The sequence below is a fragment of the Typopeltis vanoorti genome, chromosome 13 (assembly GCF_054136105.1).
Source record: "Typopeltis vanoorti isolate ZY-2024b chromosome 13, IOZ_Tvanoo_1.0, whole genome shotgun sequence".
NCBI classification, from domain to species: Eukaryota; Metazoa; Arthropoda; class Arachnida; order Uropygi; family Thelyphonidae; genus Typopeltis; species Typopeltis vanoorti.
The window spans coordinates 38,660,802-38,677,932 of record NC_143561.1 but is presented as its reverse complement, the minus strand read 5'-3'; the positions used below and the strand labels follow the sequence as shown (position 1 = coordinate 38,677,932).

The following is a 17,131-nucleotide window of genomic DNA, read 5'->3' as shown; positions in this document are numbered from 1 at the left end:
CTGCAAGAAAGAATTATTTCATAGTCGATTGCATCTTCCATAAAAGTAATTTTGTCCAACATAATAATCTTGTAATAATATTGGCGGAAAAGACAATGCAGAATGGAGCATGTGTGCTGAAGCGATGACATAGAGTCAACGAAAGGCCTCTTCGTCCATACAATCCTTCATTCTGGGTTTTTGGTGCGCCACCTAGGGAGAGATGTGAGAACTATATTCTTAAACTGGTAGAGACTTATCGTTTGGAAACTGTTAGGAATTAGGGAGAAGTAGTGTATAGAAAGAAAGAAAAAATAGCCATTTGGACACTGATGATACATTTATGATAACATTTCAATCACCAACTATGATCAGTTACCATAAATGAAGGAGAGGGAAGCCAGGTCTTTATTGTAGGAAATAAATTAGAATTGTTTTTCGATAGCGTTAAAATATATTACATTATCATCTAAACCTTATCTGAGAATGAACAGAAAATCGATTTTTAAGTTGACCTTAAAAGATTTTAAAAATTGAGTCATTTGAGAATTTTGTGAATGACGAAGAGGAATGGATTGTATTGTTATCCACGAAGGCCCACGTGGCAGAATATTATTGATATAAAGAAGGAACAAATATAGATAAAAGCACAGAACTTTGATGTACATCGATGGAAAAATTAGATGAGGGGGGAGAACTATTCACCATAACATATAATGAACGATTAAATGGAAAACTAAAATAAATGTAGTTCAATCCTTTATCCAAGTGTAAGCAAACAAAGTTTGCTTACACCTGAAGTATCTTCAGGATTGAGGCAACTAGTGGTAAAGGTGGACCAAGCTCTCATCACTCCTTGTCTCGATATCTTCCATAATGCAAAGCACATCTCCTTGCGGACATGTATAATGCCATGGATTAAGGGAAGGGACACTACCCAGACCGGTTTTGACCTTTATTGAGGTCTCGTCAGTGGGAGCCAGACCTAGAGATGGCGATACTAAGGCAAAAGCAATGGAGAAGTCATATGTATCTATACGAGTTGCCAAAAGGTATACTCAAAATGGATGGGGGATAATAACATGACAGTTTGGAAAGAATGTCCGATGCAAGAATAGCAGATGTCTTGAAAAATCTTGAAATAACCTTGCCCATCTTCTGTATCAGAAGATGGGCAAGGTTAGCGAGGAGGTCTGAAATCTGTAGAAGTAAGATGGCTGAATCCTTATTGATTATCGCTAATTAAATGATGGATCACTAGATTGGGAAGAAGAGAGCAATGGGATGTTAGTTTCATGGTTGACGTACTCCTTTTTGGGAACAGGGGGTGCAGGAAAGCTTGCTACCAGACTGTTGGATGAATGCCACATAAAGTATGACAACTAGAAAAGGAGATGTAAGATGGGTGTTATGTCTGGAATAGAAGCTTTTAGTGCAACTGCAGGATAACATCCGGACTATTAGACTACTTAGCCTCAAGGCTATGGAGCATTTTTTAAAAATACCGTCGTTGTCCTCCCCCCCCCCCCCTTATCCGCTATCAACGGTCAACCTTATTGTCAACGGTCAACCCAGTCCGAATATATTAAATGGAAAATTCCAGAAATAAACAATTTATAATTACATCGGCAAAGCGGATATTAGATCCAACATTATTTCGAAGCCGAATGCTTGCAGAGACTATGAAAGTTTCGTAAGTTGACCTGACGGCTTACGAGAATACAATCATCGGCATCCTCGAGTTGCACGATCCACTTGACTTGCGAGTAAGTAGCTAAGGCAACTCGGGGATGCCGATGATTGTATTCTCGTAAGCCGTCAGGTCAACTTACGAAACTTTCATAGTCTCTGCAAGCATTCGGCTTTGAAATAATGTTGGATCTAATATCCGCTTTGCCTATTTAATTTTACATCGCCGAAATGAAGCTGAATGGCTCTTTCTTTTAGTAATAGACCATTCGGCTGATTCCATTGGTAGTCCAACACCAGGGCAACTCGTTGCAAAGGTGGAGAAAGCTACACACCCATCTTGCAGTTTTTCGGAAATCAGGAATTTCGCGCCGTTCTGAGTAGTTCCGGTTATCAGATCCACTGTCCCGGTATTGCAATGCTTCTGTTCAAGTAACCTTTATTTTACTTAATAATGGAGCCAAAGTGCAAGAGTAGTGATGCTGGCAATTCGGTTAAGTATTTATGGCTGTAGATCGGTGTGCGTTCACGGGGCAGGTTTGTCCGCTTGCGGGATGAAAAAGCCAGATAAACTGGCGGGAAAAACCCTACTGCCAGCGCCCAAGACCGGCTAACTTGACTATGACTGAGGAAGATCCTCAAGCTCCTCACGTCTTCGACAGGATTCGAATCTAGGACACTCCTTCCCCAGTCATATGGTTGCGAAGCGCAAAGCCACTAGGCTAACCGCACAGACTATGCTATCCTAACCAGATATCATTGTTACACTGCTGATGTCTCCATGCATCACTTCCTGTCACGTGCTGCTTTGCGCTGAGGCAATTCTTGTAATCATCCATTGCTTAGGATTTTTCCATTGTTACGCAGCATTTATGTCGTCTGGCAGACGGTATGCATAAAATAATGTTTTATTTTGGCATAAGTGAATGACGTCACTCCGGAAGAGTGACAGATTTATTGATAAAATCATAATATTCGTATACAAATTAAAAATATATTACATGGAATAATTCCGAAGGATGCCGTTTATAGTTCGGTGCTTTTTTTTTTTCTCTTTTGTTTGCGTGAAGGATTATGAATGGGATATCACATCTGAATTAGCGCAGTTTTTGAGCTGGGAAGGGCTTGTTTTTCTTGACGGATAAAGGAATCCTTAGAAAACTGTATAAAACTAATATACTGTATAATATAAACTGTATAAAAATATACAAAAGAACAAACAGATGGATTATTGTCTGTCCACTAGTTAGGAGTATCAGAAACAAAAGGGTAGAGTTTGTTGCCTTAGTCATGATTCGACCTCAGATTGTAAGTATTAGTGAGATCTGGCTATCAGAATCAGACCTGGTATCGAGTCTCATGGGTGCAGTAATTTCAGGAAGGATAAAGAGGATAGGAGAGGAGAAGAGGGGGGGGGATACTGCTAATGATATCGCATGACTTAAATCCAGTTAGGGTTGAGACCTATGATTGTAGTACTACTATAAAGTCCGACCACAGAAGCGAGAGCAATCGTTGGCAGAATGCCAAGAAGAGTCAATTCATTAAGGCGATGTACGAGTTGGTCACCAACACGCGAAATCGAGTGCTTTATACGTAAAATTTTCCAACTTATACAAGCAAAATAGTTACCACTTTAAAAACTACAATGATCATAAAAGAGAAGTTAATTTTCCGACGTGTAATAATAAACACTCGTCCCACAATACGGATTGATTACCCTATTATCGGAATGGATTCTCCTTCTTTTGACATGCGCAGAAGGGTCTAGTATCTGTACGCGTACTATACTAACAATATTTCATGTGGCAGTGAGTTTGAAGCCATCTGGTGTGAGGTGGAATCGAACAAGACAAATTACATCGTGGGGTGTTGTTAGAGACCTGGTGGATCGGTTGCTGGTGATGAAGAAATGCATCACCAAATAGATACGCTGGGTGTGAAAAGAGTAATTAATTGGAGACTTCAATTTTCCAAATATTGATTGGTTAACAGTAGAATCTCATGCGAAGAATGAAAGTGAATTTATTGAGCTGTTGCGGGACAACTTACTCAAGCAGCATGGGACAGAAGGAACTCGAGGTCAAAGAGTGTTAGATTTGATTATAGTGTTAGAGGACGTTTCAGTAAAAGACGTAACTATTCTACTTCCGGTTGGTGATCATACGGTACTCACATGGGTAGTGATTAAGTTTATGCAAGTTCCATTCAGAAAAGATTACACGCTGAACTACAAAGTAGGAAATTATGACCAACTGAGGAATGTACTGAGTTTAGTGGAATGGGATCGGTTGCTGGATGGAAAGAATATCGACAGTGCATGAAAGCATTTAAACAACACTTGAATGATGCGATATCAGAATGTGTCCCGAGAGTTCGAAGAATAAATAGAGTAGGAGTCAAATGGATGTGTAATCTTATTAAGCAAGAGATTCGTAGGAAAAGGACGACGTGGAAAGAATGCTGTCTGCATAAGGATGACGTGGGTTTACTAAGGGAAGGTCATGTTTTTAGCAATTTGCTCACATTCTATAACAAAGTTACCATTGAATTAGACAAGGGGAATGAATACACCAAGATACGTTTGGATTTTGCTAAGGCTTTTGACAGAATATAGCATGGTAGACTGTTGCATAAATTGGAGAAAATGGGTTATACAATATTAACATGGATAAGAGGATGACTGACTGAAAGATATCAAAAAGTGGTATACGGGGGATGTGAGTCTGCAAGGTTTAAGGTAACAAGTGGTGTACCACAAGGATCAGTGCTTGCTCCAGTGTTATTATCTGTACATTAATGATACTGGGAAGGATTTGACAAGCGACATGCAGCTATTTGCTGATGATGATGAAAAGATTAGATAGGGTAATCAGGAATGCCGCTGATATGCAGTCTTTGCAGAATGATTTGAATAATCTGGAATTGTAGGCATGGGAAAATGGGTGTCAGCTCAGTTTAAGTAGAGTCATTCACTTCGGCATGATTAGATATCCAATGTCGTATTATATTGGTGGGATTGTGCTAGAAGAAACTTATCAGGCTAGGGATCTTGGAGTGTCAGGAGATAGGAAGTTGAAATTTAGGATCCATATAGCAAAGATTGCAAATACAACTCAAAAGATAATTGCAATGCTGAAACGAACGTTCACATTTAAAGATAAGGATGTCGTTTTGCCTCTTTCACAACGAAAACGGAAAAGGATTTCCGTTTTCGTTGCGATTCTGATTCAGTGGAGAGAGTACAAAGGAGAGTTAAAAATGAGATCAGGATTGTGGAATACTGGTGATGAAGACAGATTGAGAATTTGTAGACTGCAGACTCTAGCAAACAGGAGAAAGAGGGTTGATATGATTGAGACTTACAAATTTCTGAAAGGTCATACAGGATTTCAATTGATGGAATTTTTCAGTTTATGGAAGGTGGGGAAATTACGAGAGGGTGTCCTAGGAAGCTGAGAATGAAGGCCGCCAAGAAGGGTGTGAGGGCTAGATTTTTCTCTCAGAGGGTGGTGCGTGATTGGAATGGATTTGTTGTTGGATGTTGTGAGTGCAAGCAGTGGGAATGAATTCAAGAATAAGTATGACAGCAATTGCGTGTGGTATGTGGCCTCCCTCGATGAGTCTCTGACTCCCTGGAGGTCTCTAATAATAATAATAATATTATTATTATTATTATTATTATTATTATTATAAATGATAATAAAAAAAATTCATAATAGAGTTGGTTTTGATGATTCAAAACCAACTCCGACGGAAGAGGGTGGTTAATATCAGTGACTCACCCCGGAGGGGGTCAGGGACCCTGGCACCCTCCAAAAGAAAAAGGGGGAAAAAATACTAGAAAATTTTCCAAAAATCATTTCCTAATTAAAATTCATTTTTTATTTATTTATGTTGTGTTGTGTCTTCTATTTCTATACTACTTATGAATTAGCGATCATTGCAGATGCTCAGTCATAAGTCGTATGCGATGCATAGTGTGTATTCTCAAAATCATCTACTCAACATCTACTCCTCCTACCCCCCCCCCACGATTAAATCCTGAGTGCGCTACATAAGGTTAATCCTTATGTTTTTCCAACCAAAGAGCACTTCTAAACCAACTGAGTAATGGAGGCTCTAGTTGATAGCTCTTATTAATAATATCTCTTGCCATACCTAAGTCGTATAACTACGCTCCCCCTTCCCTACAACCCTACAAGCTTCCGAGGGGTTCATTGAGAGTTCGTGAATTTGTTAACCACTCCCAGTACAGTACGTCTCTTCCCCTACCCCTCGGGCGACTCATCTTTTGATTATTAGATTCATATTTGGAGACGTTAGAGATGCCATGACTAGCTACACATGCTTGTTAAGAGGTTCGGGGGGGGGGGGGAGGTTAAACCCTAAACAAGAGAAAGTACTCACCACTCTCTGCGTGGGTCTCCATCTCGGTGTTGGGGACACTGAAAATCCCTCAGCCGGTTGGTACCCGCGAAACAGTGCCGTATTTGCCGGCGATTTTGCGGCCGCTCCTGGATCCGAATGATCTGTCCTCTTGGTCGCCTGAACACGATAAAACATAAAACACAACAGCACAAACATATAGGGCCCCGCACACTCCATTGGATACACGTGTTTCGGTCTGCCGGTGACGGTTACTTCCCGCGTTCTGTTTTGTCGTCTAACTCTGCGACTCACGGTCTAATCACATTGTGAAAGGAATCGGCTTGCTCCCGGCTCGCGATAGCAGGTAGCTCCTCCCCCGTGATTGGGCCGTGTACGAAACAAGACGGAAGAAGAACAAGTGTGTGGGCTAAGGTCAGCGGGTCAAACCGGAAGTAGATTTTAAACTATGAACGGTGATGTTAGACTTTCTATTCTACCCTAAGGTATTTACGAGTATTAAAAATTAAATGAGATTAAGCTGAAGTTAATTGTTTTTGCGCAGTTTCCCATATACTCATCCCAGTTAAAAGTCACGCATTGACATGCTAATTAAGTTCGTGACGTCACCGGAAGGTTTATTGCCCTATTAGTGTTTAAAAGATTAGTTTTCACACAAAACAATCAATGTTGAATCAATGAAAGTTACAATTGCAAGGCGAAAGTTACAACAAAGGCTTTCACGATGGCATTTGTCACAATGCAATAATTGTCCATTTCATATAACCTGTTGTCATGGTGATATCACGCAAATCTTTATTGTTTGTTTCATACTGGGTATTGTTAATAATTTCTACATTCTTTCACAACAATTTCAAGCTATTGTTAGGAATCCTACATTCTAGGAAAGGTTTTTTTTTTTTTTTTTTTTTTTCAGTGGCTTACCAAGGATAAAATCGCATCCAATAATGACTATTGTTCAGCTTAAAGAACCCGCATTTCCCGGTATTTATAAAAAGAATTACCACCGCCGCAAACTAGATTGCCCTGGTAGCACCCATATAAAACTGTAACTCACCACAGTGACGGGGATATGGACACGTGTTCTGTCACCTGCAAGGGGGAGGTCCTTCGCTAGAAGTATGCTATTCTATTAAGACAATACCTCCCTCTGCAGGTGTGCATCTTACTAGTTCCCAAATACGTTGCTTCTCCGACTTATTTCTTCCATGTTCCACCCCTCCCAAAGAAAGAGTATTGTTTCGTAGGCTGGTGAAGTTCTTGCATACTTTGCAGGTGGGATGATAGGTGTAATCTCATGTGGGAAGTTAGGGGTTTGTGTGCGTTGAAGGCCATTCGTCCACCGTGGTTCTTATAAGGGGTGTGGGTCGAAATATTTGCAGAGTAGGAGTGGAGCAATTTATATGATAACTCCTCAAAAATGATTTGCAGCACATGTTTTAAACATTCTTGATGTATGTAAATTCTTAAATTCTTTTAAGAATTTAATCCCCCCTCATTAATACATGATATGTATTTGTTTTAGTTTTATAATGTTAATTTAACTGAGCGGTTCGCAACAATGCAGTCCAGTTGCCATAGTAACCATATTTTTATACATTTTGTACCTTTCATTTTGCTAGATCTTATTCCACGGAGTTTTCATTTGCAACAATCGAGTCCCGTTGTCATAGTAACCACATTTTTATACTTTTTTTTTTTTTTGCATCTGATTTTGCTAAGTTTTATTCTACCGAGTTTTCATTTGTAACAATTGAGTTTTGTTGTCATAGTAATCACATTTTTATACATTTTGTACATTTCATTTTGCTAAGTTTTATTCCAACGAGTTTTCATCTGTAACAAATGCAACACTGCTACTGTTAACATGTTAACTAAATTTTCATAAAAATTCACTATTCATCTATTTCACATTCCTTTTCATGTGATTACATCTGTAACGATGTAACATGATTTTCATTGTGGTGTACTTTCTATGTTTCTATTTTTATTCATTTAATTTTGTACCAGTGCAAAAGGAATGTTACTATGAAAGCGCATTTTTATGTTGCTGCTATTTTACTGACTTTTAAAAGAGCATTCCATTTGTAACAATGAATTAATGTTTGCTATGGGAGCCACACCAATAGTCGAATATTATTTCTGTTTTTATTGACAGAAGGCGATTCTTTGTAACAATACATCATGAACCACTGTTGCCATAACAACGAACCCAGGACCGTACTTACACTTTTCCCGAAGCGGGAAGGGCCAGAGGTGTTAAGAGTGCTCCGGAGCCCCCATCTCATTGTTTGGGGACCTTATATTGGCCCTAATTTTTCGGGACCCCAGCTAGAGCCTCGTGTGCCTGTGCATAAGAACGACCCTGGGAACGACATTTTAAAATAATGTAGCCCCGCATGACTTCTGATTTGTTCCTTTAAATGCGATTTCATTTGTAACAGTGCAGTATCGCTAAGAAGTCAATTTTTATGTTATTTCTTTCACTGAAAATAAATTCCACTTGTAATGACGATATGTGGGCCAATGTTGCCATGGAATCCACATTTTGAATAAAGAATGTTTTTATTTTTACCATGTATCTCATTCAGTTAAATATAGTTCAATATACCAATGCAAGTATTGTTGTCATATCCTGCAGTTGTACTTCTCTATGTATTTTTGTTGTTGTTTTGTTTTTATGCGCAATGCTATAGCAAACAGCATTCCTTGTGGATAATACTGGTGTTATAACGACTTTCTTCTCCTGGACAATGCTAACCTATGGAATAAATTATATTTTGGTTCTGCATCATGATACTAGATAAAATATTTATATTCGTAGATCCGTTTCATCAGTATTTTTATAACAACCCTACAGAACTCATCTTGAGACAGACGTTGTTGTTTTTTTTAAATAATTCCTCTTTGCACGAGAAGTGAGTATCACACCTGGGGATAAAAATCATGCACTGCCTCTTATTGTTTGTTGCGGACTATGCCATGTAGACTTTCAAGTGCAAAAAGTGAATAAAAGGAAAAGATCAAATGTCACGAAATTTAAATAACAACGGAATGACTTAGTAAATAACTTATTTATGTACGCTTACTTTCCTGCCTGTCGTATATTGTTTTAAAATTTGCGTCTTCAAACTTGGGTCATCCTTTGTGCGTAGGAGCCCTCGTTTTAACTATTAAGACTGAGTTTTATCTTTCTCATATCTCCTTAAATTATTTTAATTTTCAGAAAAATTCGAATTGTGGTAGAAAGCATTATTCTCTTTGTGTGGAAACAAATGTAATTATTTTCGTCTATGTCAACTTTTTCAATTAGGGAATAAATATATTTTTTAAATGTGTAATTCAATACTTTGAGTATTGTTAAATTTTTGCAATATTCATCCCTTGTTACTTTTTATTTGCAGAGAGCATTAATAATTGTTTTAACATGGCGAAATGTACAAGATTTTAATACCGTCCACTACTAAGCAACAACAATCAACTGGAATTATGAAAAAAACAGAGAAATGTACAAAATTTTAATAAGGGGCTCTACTAAACAACAATAATCGACTGGAATTATGAAAAATAGAGAAATGCAAAAGATTTCAATAATGTGCGCTACTAAGCAACAAAATTATGAAATATAACAATAGAGAAATATACAAGATTTATAATGTGTGCGCTACTAAGCAACAACAATCAACTGGAATTATGAAAAAAAGAAACACAGAAACGTATACAAGATTTCAAAAAGGGACGCTACTAAGCAACAAAAATTAACTGGAAATATGAAAAATAATAGAGAAATGCAAAAGGTTTCAATAATATGCGCTACTGACAACAACAATCAACTGGAATTATGAAAACAGTGAAATATATATTTCAATAATATGTGCTACTAAGCAACAAAATTATGAAAAATAACAATAGAGAAATGCACAATATTTCAATAATGTGCGCTACTAACAACAACAACAACAATGAACTGTAATTATGAAAACAACATCAGAGAAATGTACAAGATTTCAAAAATGTGCGCTACTGACAACAATTAACTGTAATTATGAAAACAACAACAGAGAAATGTACAGTATTTGAATAATGTGCGCTACTAACAACAATCAACTGGAATTATGAAAACAACAATAGAGAAATGTACAAGATTTCAAAAATGTGCGCTACTGACAACAACAACAATCAACTGGAATTTTAAAAACAACAATAGAGAAATGTATAAGATTTCAATAATGTACGCTACAACAACAACAATCAACTGTAATTATGAGAACAACAGAGAAATGTACAATATTTCAATAATGTGCGCTACTAAGCAACAAAATTATGACAATAGAAAAATGTACAAGATTTCAATAATGTGCGCTACTAACAACAACAATCAACTGGAATTATGAAAAGCAGTGAAATGTAGATTTCAATAATGTGCGCATACTAAGAAACAAAGTTATGAAAAATAACAACAGAGAAATGTACAATATTTCAATAATGTGCGCTACTAACAACAATCAACTGGAATTATGAAAACAAACAAAAAAGAACAGAAGAATGTACAGGACTTCAATAATGTGCGCTACTAAGCAACAATAGAATAATATACAAGATTTTAACAGTCCGCATAGCTAAGTGCCAACAGTTAACTGGAATATTCGCGCTACTTTTCTGTAGTTGTTTTCCCAGTTAGTTTTGTACTCTTCTTAAACGTAAATGTTACATAAACAGCTTTCTTTATATGTTTAGTAATTCTTCTGTGCCATCGACCTCCCAGCGCTTCTAATACACATAAACGAAATGTTTTATTTACTTCAATCAAATACTTTTAATGTCATTTCGTCTGCCACATTTCTCTATAGAAATCTTTACACTTGTCGTAAGTGAAAAGAGAGAAAGGTCGAAGGCTATGACGATGATAGTTTGGCAACCGAGTGGAAGAGAGAAGCGAGGGGGGGGTAGTTCGCAAGATAACTGTCACCATCTCCCAGGAGGCTCTGAACAAATAGCAATCATGTTGAGCATTAATTCAGTCTCACGAGACCCCGCTGGTCGCATAGCACCGCATCTACTGTGTGCTTAAATCTCTTTAGTTCATGACTTGAAATGAGCACCCAGCTATTCTTGCACATTACCAATATCACATGACTTGTTATCAGTATCTCATACCGCTGGCGATCGATAGGAACTAACTGGTAGAATGCTGTCAATTCCCTTCCCAGTGCAGGGTAAATCATAGATGAGCTGTTGCCTTGTAATAGTGGGCCTATCTTGGTGACAACGTCTCACAAGTGTCAAAAGAGAATACGTATCTTGTTGTTAGCGAGACAGACGGTTTTCCGATCGGCAAATACCAGAAAGGCGTTTCGATCCCATCAATTTCCCCTGCCGTCTCCTAAATCATAATGGAAATAAATGGAAAATAACTTGAAAGATAAATATTTTAAAGTGGTTACATAATTTGAGATAAATATACATAAAAAAAAAAAAACGATTTGGAAATATATTTCTGTTTCCATAGGAACTGTTACCATGGGAATATACAGAAATGACAGAGCTGTTAAAGTGAAACGTACATTTGAAAAATAAAGCGAGAAGCAAAAAGAATGAAAAAAAAAAAAATTTTTGTTTTTTTCATTCTTTATCTTCGGTCAATGACTGCGGGTTTGAATCCAGCCGTGTGCACGGATGTTTGTGATTGGAAATGGAAGATGAATTTCATCGTCTGATGTGAACCCACCGATTGGAGGAGGTCCGAAGTGGCTTGAAAAATTATATATATATATATTTGCCGATATTATGATAACACAGTGTGTGTGTATATATATCTACACACACACACACACACACACACACACACACACACACACACACACACACACACACACACACACACACACACACACACACACACACACACACACACACACACACACACACACACACACACACGCGCGCGCGCGCGCGCGCGCGCGCGCGCGGTGTTATCATAAGATGCTATATCAGTGGATTGTTCGTTTAACATTGTTAAAGGACTGCATTATCGAAATCAGCTGTACTCTAACATGATTAGCTGATGGAAATGTGCGTGCGCTACCTCATCAGGAAGTCTACCACCAAGGAAAATACGGAACTGCAGGTAGTCCGATGTGGAAACAAACAACAGTTCAAAGAAAGAGGGGGGGGTAGAACTACAAAAAGAACTCCACAGTTTAGGCTCCATAGGAGGATCGCTGCACATATGCTAAACCGTTACCATAGCAACTAACAGCGCAGATTACACTGGTGTAGAGAACTTCGTGATCAGCCAATAGAACGTTGGAAGTTCAAGATACGAGAAGAGAGAGAGAGAGAGGGATCGCACTCCAGTGATTAAAGGGGTGGGTGGCTGTGGTAATTCTAGGGAAAGTCATATCTAGTATGTCATCCCGACTGTAAAGTTTGATGGTGCTGGTCTAATTGGCTAATAATAATTTCCTAGGAATGTAATGGAATATTTAGTCCGGCCAGAACAGTGCATGACTCATACTATCACACAAACTAGTCAGAGAGAGAGAGAGAGAGAGAGAGAGAGAGAGAGAGAAAGATATGCCTAGAATGGTAATGCTTGATCAGCGACCAAACGGACAGCACCTACCCGATTGAGGTGCTCTGAAATACACTGTCCTAATACTTATTAAACACAGTGTATGTATTTCCATTATTAACTTATAACCATATTAAAGCAATAAGTTTGACAAACACGTATGACATCTGTTTGTAAAATATATCCCTCCACCTCCCCCACCTTTGACAGGGCCATTTCAAAGTCAGAATCCATTTCGTTGTTTGTTGTGTTTAATTAAATCCAACTGGTATTAGCAAATCGCAGCAAATAACTTCACCATAGTTCAGCACAATCGGTATTATGATCCCAAGTAAAATATGATTTATTCGAGCAAATAAATTACCGATTCCCGTATTAAAATATTTAAATATTTTTTACATTATTATTTAACATTAATATCTGCATTATTATATTTCCCATATAGAAGTAGTGACCACACCGGAAAGGATACTAAAGCAATTGATGTCAAGTCAATAGCTTCTATATACAAGTAGCCTAGTCGTGAAGTACTTACACTTGAATAAAGGATTAAACTAAGATTATAATTTCTCGGCATCTTTAATTTACTTTTAAACCAAGTGAAACAATATGACTCTAACAACAGAGCAGTTTTTATAAGTGCAATTCATATCTTTCTAAAGTAAACTAGACTCAGATGCAGAACTTTAGATTTGATGGTGAGAATCTTATCACTGAGCTACGAACATCCGTCTATTTCGTTCTTGACCAAGAAACACATGAAATCACCCTGCTGTTGTTATGGAAACATGACCTAATATCGTTTTAGTGACCACACAACAAAAACTAATTTAATATGTGTGCGTGTGTGTGTGTGTGGGGGGGGGTGTATTACTACGAAATATATACCTTTTTTTTTTAAATATAGTTACATTGAAAATTCCAAGATCATTTGTGAAAGGTAACAGTTTTATTATCTCGATGAATTACAGGAATATATCTTTGAAATACGAAAGTATACATTTGGAATATACACAGGAAAAGTACTTCGAATATATCGGTCCTTGAAACATTTGTTAATTCTGTCTGTGGGTGTTCCATCCCACTGAAACACCCGCATAAATAAACGTCTACGATTTAGCTTAATAAAATAATCCGTTATTTAATATATTTTTTTTTTCACCAATTTAAATACATACCTTTAATTATTTCAACATATTACGATATCCTGCAGTTTTTCAGGTTTAAGTTTTTTGGAACAATACTTTGGTTTACGTCACGAGCCAATGGATGATTTAAAAAATGTTTTTTTTTTTATTATTATTTTATTTTTCAGAAATAGATCAGCATTAACAATTGTTTCATTGTTGTTCTGAGAGACAATCACAGCTGAAATAGCAAATAGGAATTTTATTACTTTGTTGGTTCATCGTCTGAACTGGAAAAAATGCAAAAACACAAAAAATACTACAAAACATGAACGGGATGAAAAAAAAGTCAAGATTTTGACTATTAATATCAACCAATTATTTTGGTTCTGTTCATAGAAATTGTAACACTTAAGAGAATTATTTGTATACCCACTTGTATTATATTGAAGTTAAATATATTTTACGGTAAAGTTGGGAAAATCATGTTGACCTTTCAACCTTCCATAACCAACCGAAATACAAGGATTGGATATCGTATATATATATTTTCTTTCCGTATGTATTTTGCAGGATAATGAATTGATATTAGCAAAAGGCACTGATCAATAGTTTTCTATCGTTCTCTATTATGCCACTGCAAGCATGATAATAATAAATTCCGATTTATTGCTGGTAAATGCGGTCAAGTGGAGTGATAAACTTGCTAGCATTATAGAAGAATCAAACAATGAGATGGATCGCTTTAGTTAGCAGCAATTACATCATTGTTGTATTGAAATCTAGCAAATCATAAAGCTTGCATAGCGACCATCGTTGTTAAGTTTCATTTATGTGTCTACTGCGGCAAAGAATTAAAATCTGGCAGGGCTAAGTGGTGGAAGACTAGATCCTGCAACTTGAAACACGGCATTTAATTCAAGGAGTTTTTTATTTTATTTTTAATATTTCGTGTTTACGTTTCCTATGAATTTTTCAGCGGGATTAACTTTATACGGGGGGGGGAGTTATAAGGGAAGGTGGGATGCATATAATAGAAGTGGGTTTACCGAAGCATTTTAAATTTGCTAAAATAACTGAAAGAAAGCGAGCGATAAAATTTAAAAAAAAAAAAAATGTATCACATCTTTGGGTAATAAATTAAGGAGCCATCTCGCTATTGATAGTTAGGAGAAAAGCGCAGCATATATTTTTTTTCTTCAAAGAATTTGCTTGGAAAAATAATTTGGGAGTGGTAGAAATTCTTTTACAAAGGGGGGAAATCCATGTATACATCAAGATTAGAAAGAGTTTGCTGTTCCAGGGCACTTTCCTCCCCCAAGGGCGGGGGATCTCTTATGTATAGCCGACAGCCTAGAGCAGTAGAGGGAGGGTTTGTAGCTATCCGGATCCAACAGTAGCTTAATTCACTCCCTCTTTTTTTCAATTCAGCTTCGCCAGAATGGCTTAGGAAACAAACTCGGTTTCCCGCTGCCTCAGCCGGTGCAAATGATGACAAAACGGAATGCGATGCGTCTCGGTAATAGCCGCTATGATTCGCCTTCTCTTGTAGGCGAGGGAACGCGCTCGTCTTCTTCATCTTCGTCATCTTCATCCCGTCTCTGAGCCACCTGAAAGAGAGTGCGATCCAGATTAGCAAGGAAGAAATTCGGTGATGAATTAAAAAAAAAGGTTACAAAAATGTAATGAAAAAAAAAAAAAGTTCACTTTACAGTTATTTAATTTAAAAAAAAAAAAGATATTATGTGGATTCAGATATTTACAGCAACATAATCTCTTAATCCCTCCTTGAGTAAAAAAAAAAGCTATTGATATTTCATTAATCGAAATATGAGATGTCCTGGTTGCCATGGCTACTGAAAATCTACATCCAATGATGCTATCTTATTCATTCAGGGATTAGATCAACAGATTGGGGATCAATCTCACAAACTGTTTAATCCCCCCCATCAATTATATCGATAGGGGCGGTTGAAATAATAAAATAATAAAAAAATTGACAAACATGACAAAAAAATTGACAAAAAGATTGAAAAATAATGAAAATAATAAAAAAAAAGACAAACAATAAAATAAACGCACCTTCATGATAGTATCCGAATCGGCCAATGCTTGCTTTGCCAAGTACCTTTCTCTTTTGATCTTAAGTTCCAAAGATTTAGGAATGTCCGGAACCAGCACGTCGATGAGCCGGCAGATGCTGAAAACCACGTGCTAGAAAAATCAGAATCACGTGATTAGTAATCTGGAACGTCAGAAGGAAGTTTCACCTTCATTGTAAAAAGTAATTTAATAAATTACTTCAATAACTTTAAAATACTTTAAACTTTCTTAAAAGTTTCATGTCATAAACTCAGAGAAGAATCTCAGATGTGGCTGATGAGAAAGAAAGGACAGCAGAAGTCCCGTTGAGCATTATTGTGCTAGTAAAACTATATATATATATATATATATATATATATAAAACGCAAACTATGAACCAACGATTCCATTTTGGAAGTCGTGCTCTGTGAGATGTGTGGCGAAAATGACACGAAATGTGGTTCACTGGAAATTGGTTTTACAACCACAACAATGCTCCTGCTCATTTTGTTTGTGCCTAAATTTCAAGCTCAAACCGGGACTGCTGCTGCTGTCCTTCTATATTTTGCAACCACAACAATGCTGCTGCTGTCCTTCTATCATCAAACATTCCTTACTTTTGAACTATGAAATTCAAGCAAAGTTCTGATCACTATTTCTTCGCAAAAGCACAATTTCTAATTTTGAACGTGGTTTCTGATATTGAAGAACTTTGAAGTTCGAAGCAGAACGTAATGGACACGTGTTGTTTTTTGAAGTTTTCCCTTGTCTTTTAGAGTGGAAACTGCAAAAGACGATACATACACCCAGGGCCGCCGAGAGAGGGTGACATCTGAGACTTTTGTCACTGGCCTGGTATCGAAAAGGGCCCGACGTGTCACATAACTGTGATTATAATGCATGGTTTTAATTCTCGTAATAATACAACAATGATAAAAGATAATGGCATATCGAGAATGATACCGTGTTTTGTTTTAGACACACGGCTATGCTCTTTAGCTTGCTGTGAGTGTCCGGAAGACACTGATTCTCTCGGCGCTGATCGCTGTAGTCATAGCGGGTGATGACGTCAATAGGCGTTCGTGCAAGGTTGTCGCAGTCGGCTGCGCTAGCGCTAGCTAGTAATTGCATTCACAGTAATGTTCCCTAACCAGAACGCTTCGTTCTTGTTAGTATTTTGATAGACGAAGGTTTTGCGATTGTTTGTAAAGTGTAGGCCGTGCGCTAAAAAATAAAAGTAAGCATTCTTATTAATTTGATTTTTTAATTATTAAAATATAATTGAATTAAA

General features: G+C 37.2%; 1 protein-coding gene across 3 annotated transcripts in view; it reads right to left on the bottom strand.

Moving 5' to 3' along the window:
• Window positions 1–13,561: 13,561 nt before the first annotated feature.
• Window positions 13,562–17,131, bottom strand: part of LOC150100060 (anoctamin-7-like) — a 74,808-nt gene continuing 71,238 nt past the window's right edge. For all 3 annotated transcript variants that reach the window (XM_090402353.1, XM_090402352.1, XM_090402351.1), the window contains exons 21-22: window positions 15,841–15,972; window positions 13,562–15,368 (exon numbers count right to left, since the gene is read on the bottom strand). In XM_090402353.1, the coding sequence (XP_090258479.1) occupies window positions 15,288–15,368; window positions 15,841–15,972 (213 nt within the window). In that variant the 3' untranslated portion in view covers window positions 13,562–15,287. The remainder of the gene's footprint in view (window positions 15,369–15,840; window positions 15,973–17,131) is intronic.